The sequence below is a fragment of the Peromyscus leucopus genome, chromosome 14, assembly GCF_004664715.2.
Source record: "Peromyscus leucopus breed LL Stock chromosome 14, UCI_PerLeu_2.1, whole genome shotgun sequence".
Taxonomy (NCBI): Eukaryota; Metazoa; Chordata; class Mammalia; order Rodentia; family Cricetidae; genus Peromyscus; species Peromyscus leucopus.
In genome coordinates, this window is record NC_051075.1 from 69,593,831 (window position 1) to 69,602,693 (window position 8,863).

The following is an 8,863-nucleotide window of genomic DNA, read 5'->3' on the forward strand; positions in this document are numbered from 1 at the left end:
GTTTCAGCGAACCAGGGCTACATACAGAGAACCTGTCCGGAAAAAACAGGAGGGCACACCTGAGCAAGGGTGGAGTGGGTGCAGTGCACATCAAAGAGAGGTCATTTGGCCTTGCTATGGAATCCCAGCACTTCAGATCCTTCCCAAGTGGCAAACTCCCAAGTAATGAGACTCTATCATACAACAACATGTATGCCCCTATGTTTGACTCCATGGTAAGTTCTTTCCTGGTGTTTTAAATGTCCTAATACCACAGCCAAGCAACTATAACCTCTTATAAAATGCGGATCTGGGCCCTAGAGTTAAAATAATAAATACTATTTAGGCATTTCTTTAAGAAAAGGTACCTGCGTGCCGGGCGGTGGTGGCGCACGCCTTTGATCCCAGCACTCGGGAGGCAGAGCCAGGCGGATTTCTGTGAGTTCGAGGCCAGCCTGGGCTACCAAGTGAGCTCCAGGAAAGGCGCAAAGCTACACAGAGAAACCCTGTCTCAACAACAACAAACAAACAAAAAAAAAAAAGAGGAGAGGTTCTAGACTGATATATATGCCTAGGCTTACTTAACCTTGAAAACAACCAGTTGTTTTAAACCAATATGTTACCTTCCAAGTATAAAAGTGTCATAAAAATACTGTAACTAGGTTGGGCGGTGGTAGTGCATGCCTTTAATCCCAGCACGCCTTTACTCCCAGGCAGAGCCAGGCGGATCTTTGTGAGTTCGAGGCCAGCCTGGTCTACAGAGTGAGATCCAGGAAAAGGTACCTCTCATAAAAACACCTTGTTCACTTTTTAGATTAATCATTTAAGGCTCATGATAGGCTTATTTTTAGGTACAAATGTGAGGGATGATTTTCCTGTACAAATGTAAAAAGTTGGAGCTGTTTCAAAAGGTCAGCAGTTAAGAGTATTAGAATGAGGTTGGGGATTTAGCTCAGTGGTAGAGTGCTTGCCTAGCACAAGGCCCTGGGTTTGGTCCTCAGCTGGGGGGTGGTAGTTTTAGAATGAGTATTAAAAACAAAACAAACAAACAAACAAAAAAGAGTCAGGTAGTGGTGGCACATGCCTTTAATCCCAGCACTTGGGAGGCAGAAGCAGGTGGGATCTCCGAATTCAAGGCCACCCTGATCTACAGAGAGTTCCAGGGGACAGCTAGGGCTACATAGTGAAACCCTGTCTCAAAAAACCAGAAAACATAAAAATTAATAAAAGATCCATCAAACTTACAACCCAGAACCTCAAAACACTATATAAGCACAAATACCATATTGAAATGTCTTTATAATATATTTATTAAACAAAGAAGGAAATATAGACATTTTAGGAGCAAGTTGAACTATCAATTTAAAGTATTTAATTTTTATTTTTTTGGTTTTTCAAGACAGGTTTCTCTGTTTAGTTCTTGCTGTCCTGGAACTCACTTTGTAGACCAGGCTGGCCTTGAACTCAGAGATCTTCCTGCCTCTGCCTACCAAGTGCTGGGATTAAAGGTGTGTGCCTTTTTTAACCCTGCATGTATATCTGTGCACTAATATGAGGGAGTCAGGTCCCCAGGACTGGAGTTACTGAGGGTTGTGAGCCACCATGTAGGTGCTAGGAATTGAACCTAGGTCTTCTGTAACAGCAGCCAGTGCTCTTAACTGCTGAACCACCTCTTCAGCTCCCTTAATTTAAATTATTTAAAATATATTTTAAATTATATACAGGCAAGTTTTTTTTTTCCTTTTAAGGGTTATGTTAATCTAGAGAATTTAAATAATAGAAACATCATTAAACATGTAAGAATGTCTGTCCATTACTAATATTTCCTAGTTCAAATTACCTAAGAGTGCTTAGTGGAATGCCTATGCTCCAAGAAAAACATTTTAAAAATGTAAAGCATGTAAACTGAGTGTCTTTAGTAATATCAACTGTAATTTCAGGTATTAGAATATGCAATTTGCAAGTGTGCATGTTAGCACACAGCACTCAGGAGGCACAGGCAGGCAGATCATCATGAGTTTGAGGCCAGCCTGGTCTAAGGAACAAGTTCAAAGCTAACTAGAGATCTTGTCTTTTAAAAAGAAAAAGAAAAAGAAAAGAAAAGAAAAGCACACAGAGCAAGAGCAAATGTTCTTTCTACCACAGAACCACCGCATTCCCAGCCCTAAAGCCTATTTTCATTTTCAGATACTGATGCAAACCCAGTGCCTTGTGCATGCTAGAAAAGCACTCTACCACTGAGGTATATACCCCCAGCCTCAAAAGCTACATATGTAAAGTAGCACAAACAATTGTAAATAACTATTCTGAGATTCAATTAATCTCTGAAGTAAGCCATTTTGATTTGTTACAGCTAAGATTCTATGAGGCCCAGAATATGTATATAATCCTAGCACCTAAGCCATGGAGGCAGGAAGATCACAAGTTTGAGGACAGGCTGCATTACATTCAGGGAGTTCTAGATCAAACTTCACTACATGGCAAAACCTTGTCTCAAAACAACAACAAAAAGCCAGGCATGATTGTGCACACTCGTGATTCCCAACACTCAGAAGAAAGATATGGCAGTTCAAAGCCAGCTGGGCTATGCAGTGATTTCCAGGTCAGTCTAGGCCACATACATAGCAAGACCCAGTCTCAAAACAAAATAGATATATTATAATTAAGATATTTAATTATTTTTTCTATTTTTATTCTAATTTCATTAGGTACTTGTTACATTTCAACTGTCAAAATCAGGAAAGAGGCACTGTAAATTTAAAAATCCACACCAGTTACACTGATAGGTAGCAGAAAGGGAGTACTATATTTTAGGAATTTATATTTTAAAACTATACGACATGGGCTAGAGAGAAGGCTCCGAGGTTAAGAACACTGGCTGTTCTTCCAGAGATCTTGAGTTCAATTCCCAACAACCACATGGTGCCTCACAACCATCTACAATGAGATCTGGTGCCATCTCCTGGCGTTCAGACATACATGCAGGCAGAACAACATAAATTAATCTTAACAAAAAACAAGGGAGGGCCAGGTGGCACACGCCTTTAGTCCCAGCACTCAGGAGGCAGAGGCAGGTAGACCTTTGTGAGTTCTGAGGCCAGCCTGAGCTACAGAGTGAGTTCCAGGAAAGGTGCAAAGCTACATAGAGAAACCCTGTCTCAAAATCATATTGCTCTTATCAATTGTCTAGGACCATGGCAAGCAGTTTTTATAGCCCTGGCTGTACTTAAGAAATTTAAGATCCACTCTGTCTCCGTAGTGCTGGGATTAAAGGCATGCCTACCACCACCCAGCGATTCAATTATTTTTTAATCTTTTATCTTTTTTGGTTTTTCAAGACAGGGGTTCTCTGTGTAGCTCCTGGAATTCACTCTGTAGACCAGTCTGGCCTCGAACTTAGAGATTCTCAGAAAACTCAGAGGAAGCAGCCTGCTTCTGTCTCCTGAGTGAGTACTGGGATTAAAGGCATGTGCCACCAACCATCCAGCCTCAATGGTCATTTTAAAAGAGAAAAACAAACATAAAAACTCGTTTGTCAATTTAGATTTTACCCATTATGAATGGCTCCACTGTATTTTGGAATGAGAAAACAAGACTTCATTCCCAAACATTTATTGTACTTTTCTTTGTTAGAAACAGGAAGTTTTCTATGTGACAAACTTGTTCCAATGCCAGAAAATAAATGAGTTCCCCAACTAGAGCACAGGTCTTCTGCAAGTCCTAGCATGTGACGGTTAGGAAATAGCAGTGCTCCGATGTCTTCATCTTTTATTTGAAGCAAGATCTTGACACGTAGTACAATCAAGGCTCCAACTTTCAATCCTCCTGCCCCAGCCTCTGAAGTATTGGGATTACAAGTATACAACATCTCATTCAACTTAGTAGCAGTCTTAATTTCATAAAAACTATTGCTAAGATGTTGGTTTTGGTCGTTTTGCAGATGGTCCATCTGAGTTAGTTCTGTTACCAATGTTATTTTCATCTTCTGCATCATCTTCATCACCTTTTAAAATAAATGTTTGTTGTATGACACTATGTTTAGTGGTTGCAAGAAATACAGATAGGAAAAGTGATTGAGATGAGACCATTTTCTTCTGGAGACTGAAAAAACATGCCTAACTTACATTTTATAAACTTCAGGAGCCAGCAGGATGGCTTAGTGGGTAAAAGTGAATGCAGTGCAAGTTTGGTGACTTGAGTTCAATTAGTGGAACACATGTAAGGTGAAGGAGAGAACCAGCTCTATACATGCAGCATGCCACTCACATACACACAAAATAAATGAATTTTTAAAAACTTCGGAAATTTGTTGAGTGTGATGGCCTTTAACGTCAGCACTCATGAGGCAGAGACATGCAAATCACTGTAAATTCAAGGTCAGCCTGATCTACGTAGTTAAATTCCATGCCAGCACTTGAAGTTGGATCTCTATGAGTTCAAGGCCATCCTGTCTACAATATTGAGTTCTAGGACAGCCCGGGATGTATACAGAGACCTTGTCTTAAAAACAACAATTAACAGTGGTGGTGGTGCACACCCTTAACCCAAGCACTTGGGAAGCAGAGCCAGGCGGATCTCTGTGAGTTCAAGGCCAGCCTGGTCTACAGAGCAAGATCCAGGACAGGCACCAAAACAACACAGAGAAACTGGGGGGGGGGGGGGGGGAACGGGACACGGACACGACAAAAAAAAAAAAAACCCCAACCCCCCCCCCAAAAAAAACAAAACAATTAACCCCCTGCCCTCCCATCCAAAAACCAAAGATTTAACTCATTCTCTATAAAATTCACTTCTGTACAGAGACATCTCACTTGGTAGTTTTCAGAATATTCACTTGTGCCAGGCGGCGGTGATTTGAGCATTTAATTGAGGCAGGCAGATCTCTGAGTTCAAGGCCAGCCAGGTCTACAGAATGATTGAGTTCCAGGACAGCCAGGACTGTTATATAGAGAAACCTTGTCTTAGAAACCCCACCCCCCCAAAGAATAGTCACTTGTTCGTCTAATCATTACCACTAATTCTGAAATATGTTAATTACTACCAAAAAAACCCTCCATATCACAACAGATCTCTATCTATTCTTTATTTTAAAGATTTATTATTATATCGCATGTCCTTGCAGCAGAAACATCTCATTACAGGTGGTTGTAAACCACCATGTGGTTGCTGGGAATTGAATTTAGGACCTCTGGATGAGCAGTCAGTGCTCTTAACCACTGAGTCATCTCTCCAGCCCCTGTTTATCTCATTCTTATAATTACTATTTACTTTCTACCTCTATGGATTTGCCTATTTTAGACCTCTCATAGAAATGAAAACATACAGTGTATAGCCATTTGTACCTGACTTACTGTTTTAGAATATATTACTGTTGTAGCATGTATATACACCTCACTCCTTTGTGTGTATGTGTGATATGTACGTACAAACCATAGCGCACACAGAGGTCACAAACTCAGTATAGGTCTTTACCTTCCTCTTTAGAAAGGGTCTTTGGGGCCTGGAGAGATGGCTCAGGGGTTAAAAGTACTGGCTGCTCTTCCAGAGGTCCTGACCACATGGTGGTTCACAACCATCCATAATGAGGTCTGGTGTCCTCTTCTAGTGTGCAGACAGAACACTGTATGCATAATAAATAAAACTTTTTTTAAAAAAAGGGTCTCTCAACTGCGTGGTGACAGTGCATGCCTTTAGTCCCAGTACTTGGGAGGCAGAGGCAGGTAGATCCCTGATTTCAAGGCCAGACTGATCTACAGAGTGAGTTCCAGGATAGCCAAGGCTACACAGAGAAACCCTGTCTTGAAAAACAAAACAAACAAGCAAGCAAAGAGGGAGGAGGTGTCTCTGCATATGTCAAGCTTCCTGGCTCGCTCTCCCAACTTAGTGCAGGGGCACTAAGATTACAGGCACATGGGGTTACATGGGGTTTTGGGGGTCAAACTCAAGTCCTCATGCTTGTGCATCTAGTGCTTTACCCACTGAACAACCTCCAAATACTTCATTCTACACCATGGATATTATCAATAATTAAAAGAATGCTTATCAAAAAAATGCTTATGTTTTACTCTGGTGATGGGCATTTGTATTATTTCCATTTTATGAACAGTGCTGTTACAATCAGTGTATTGAGTTTTGGTATAAACATATTTCCAGTTAACTTTGGAGAACTAGTGGTATAACTGTGGGGTACTATGGCTAAGTTTTTGAGGAACTCTAAAGTGGACACACTGTTCAGGTAGGAGCTCCACCTCAACCCCTGGCACCCTGGCATCCCTATACCCAAAGAGTGTGGAATGTTTGGAAGGAGTCTGGTGGAAAGATCTACCTCAACTCCCCTCCCCTATCTCTTTCCCTAAACTGCCCCTACAAAGTCCGCCAGACACAGCTCCTCCCCCAGAGAGGATCAAGACCATCCCACAGGATATATAAGCTGCATCCCAGAAAACAATGGCACTTTTGGTCCCCATCTGAGGGGGTGGGATATGGCCTGGGAACGCTTTACCCAATTCGATCTGATTCGGTTTGCAGAGTCAGTGGAGAGGCCTTCAGGAGGTTTAAAACTTATAACACACCATTTTACACTTCCACCAACAATGGCCTCAGATTTCTTCGTATCTTAGTGTGGTGGCTAATCTTGGTTGTCAACTTGACTACATCTGGAATTAACTGAGACCCAAACAGCTTGGCCCATCTGAGGAATTTTTCTTGGATTATTTGAGGTGAGAGACTCACCCTAAATCTGGGCTACACCTTCTTGTGGGAACCCCCATGAAAGGATATGGAAGAGGAAGCTTTCGGTTTTTTTTTGCCTGCTTGCCTTCATTCTGACTAGCAAGTTCGTCTATCTTGTTCCTGAGACACCCCTTTGCTGGTGTTAGAACTTACCTACTTCTTCGGGACTCCAACAGAGACTGAACACTAGCAGTCTCTAGGACTTCCCTGGGACTCCAGCACCAGATTAGGACTATGAGACATCTAGTCTCATGGACTAAATAATTGCTGGATCCTTGGCCTTTCTGTCAGGAGATAGCCATTATGGGACTACACAGGCTGCAAAGGCACTCCAATACACCACCACCACCACCACCACCACCACCACCACCACCACCACCACCACCACCACCGGGCTTTTATTGTTCTTTTTAATGATAGCCAATATTCATATTATAAAGAATAGGAAAGTACAGTTTAACTCCCTCTGTAGAAGAATTGACTCCTTAGCTCAGGGTAATAAAATATCTATTTTGGTGTTTAAGATTAAAAATAAATTTAAGAAGGTCAGTTGTGGTGGCACATTTCTTTCATCCCAGCATTGCTGAGGCAGAGGCAGGCAGATCTCTGTGAATTCAAAGCCAGCCTGGTCTAATAGTCCCAAGGCCAATCAGGGGTACATAGTGACATTGTCTACAAAATAATTTTTTTTCCTATTAACAGAGTTGGAGAGATCAGAGGTTAAGACTACTGCCTGCTGGGGATCTGATGCCTTCTTCTGGCCTCAGAAAACACTGCATAGAAGTGGTATACAGACAAACATATACGGTAGGCAAAAAAAGCCATCTTTTAAAAACAAAACAAAACAAAACAAAAAACTGAACGAACAGTAATTTCTACAACAGTAAAGGGAGGGGGGGCGGTGGATGGAAGTAGGAGCCAGAGGGCGGGAAGGGCTACGGTGAAACATTCTTTTGGACATGACATGGCCCGCACACAAGGATAGCGGTTGTGGTCACCGGCACAAGATGGCAACCTCAACATTCGATCCCCGAAGGGAGAGCGGCTCACGAGGGCCCACCACTCCCAGAGGTGGCTTTGGCAGTTAATGGTTACTGCGGGGAGGAGTCGACGTTTTCTTCAGTGGTGTAGTCACCGCTGAGCTGCTGAGCTGCCGATGCTCCAGGAGATAACCACCCACCCACCCACCCATTCTCATACAATCTTAACTAACTCAGTGAGTGACAACAAAGGGCAGAAAAGAGAGGAGAGGGGGCCCTGTTGGGAAGGGGTTCAAGCAGGGGATGAAGGAATGCCGTGGAAGGAAAAAACGACCACGATGCTTTCCATATGTGTATGAAACTACCATTTTAAAAAATACCAAAACACAAAACCCCAAACACCCTTCTACTTTCAAAACAGACACGAGAAAGGGTCCTCTGAGGGTGAAGACTGCCGAACGACAAAGTCGGTCTCGACCATCTGAGGCTGTTCCCATTCGGCCAAACATGTTTCTAATTTCACACCCGATAAAACTCCCTTTGGTCTTTGCACACCCAGCGCCAACGTCCCGCCCGTTAGGTCTTGCGGAAGCTAGCAACGGTTACAGCCCGCCGCACGTTCACGCCTCCACGAGCAGGGCGGTCTATCTCCATCCTCTGCGCTCTGCCAGAGCCGAGAATGGAGCTGACTCAGTTCGCTGTCTGGTCTCCAGCCCAAGGCTCGCCAACGCTTTTTTGGTGAGATAAGTGAAAAGTCGGGACAGCGAGGGGCAGAAAGATCAGACAAAGGGGGCAGCGAGGGCTAACGATTTTTAGATGCGACCCCTCTCTCCCCAAAGGCTCGCCTTCCCAAGGCTGCCCTCCACACAGCCTGCTCACGCCGGAGACGCCCGGCGCCCCGCCCCCGCGCTCACCGTCCAGAGCGTCGTCCGGATCTGCTGTCACGCCCTGCGCGTCCCGCTCCACGAGGGGCCCGAAGAACTCGGCCACCAGCTCCTTCATTCTGGCCACACCCGCCGACAGGCTCTGGAGAGGGTCCGCGTCGCCCGACGCCTCACAGGACACTTGCAGCCGCCGGGTCTCCCCATCACACCCGACGTACTCGCCCGTAAGCTCCATGGCGACCACTTAGCTTCAACAGCGCGCCACAGAGACGGGCCACCCGGAAGCGG

At 44.0% G+C, this 8,863-nt stretch overlaps 1 protein-coding gene across 2 annotated transcripts; it reads right to left on the reverse strand.

Moving 5' to 3' along the window:
- Positions 1–3,323: 3,323 nt before the first annotated feature.
- Gon7 (GON7 subunit of KEOPS complex) lies at positions 3,324–8,824 on the reverse strand. 2 transcript variants are annotated; one of them, XM_028888237.2, is made up of 2 exons: positions 8,606–8,824; positions 3,324–3,816 (listed from the first exon to the last, which is right to left on the reverse strand). In XM_028888237.2, exons 1-2 carry the CDS (start codon positions 8,808–8,810, stop codon positions 3,527–3,529), a joined length of 495 nt encoding a protein of 164 aa, XP_028744070.1. In that variant the 5' UTR covers positions 8,811–8,824; the 3' UTR covers positions 3,324–3,526. The 2 variants fall into 2 exon arrangements, with proteins under 2 accessions (XP_028744070.1, XP_028744072.1); XM_028888239.2 differs by having other exon boundaries at positions 3,724–3,982.
- Between the last annotated feature and the right edge of the window lie 39 nt (positions 8,825–8,863).

Coding starts and splice junctions, on each gene's coding strand:
- Gon7 (XM_028888237.2), bottom strand. CDS start 8,810: ATGGAGCTTACGGGCGAGTACGTCGGGTGTGATGGGGAGACCCGGCGG. Junction 3,817..8,605: donor TCCGGACGACGCTCTGGACG/GTGAGCGCGGGG, acceptor CCAATACTTCAG/AGGCTGGGGCAGGAGGATTG.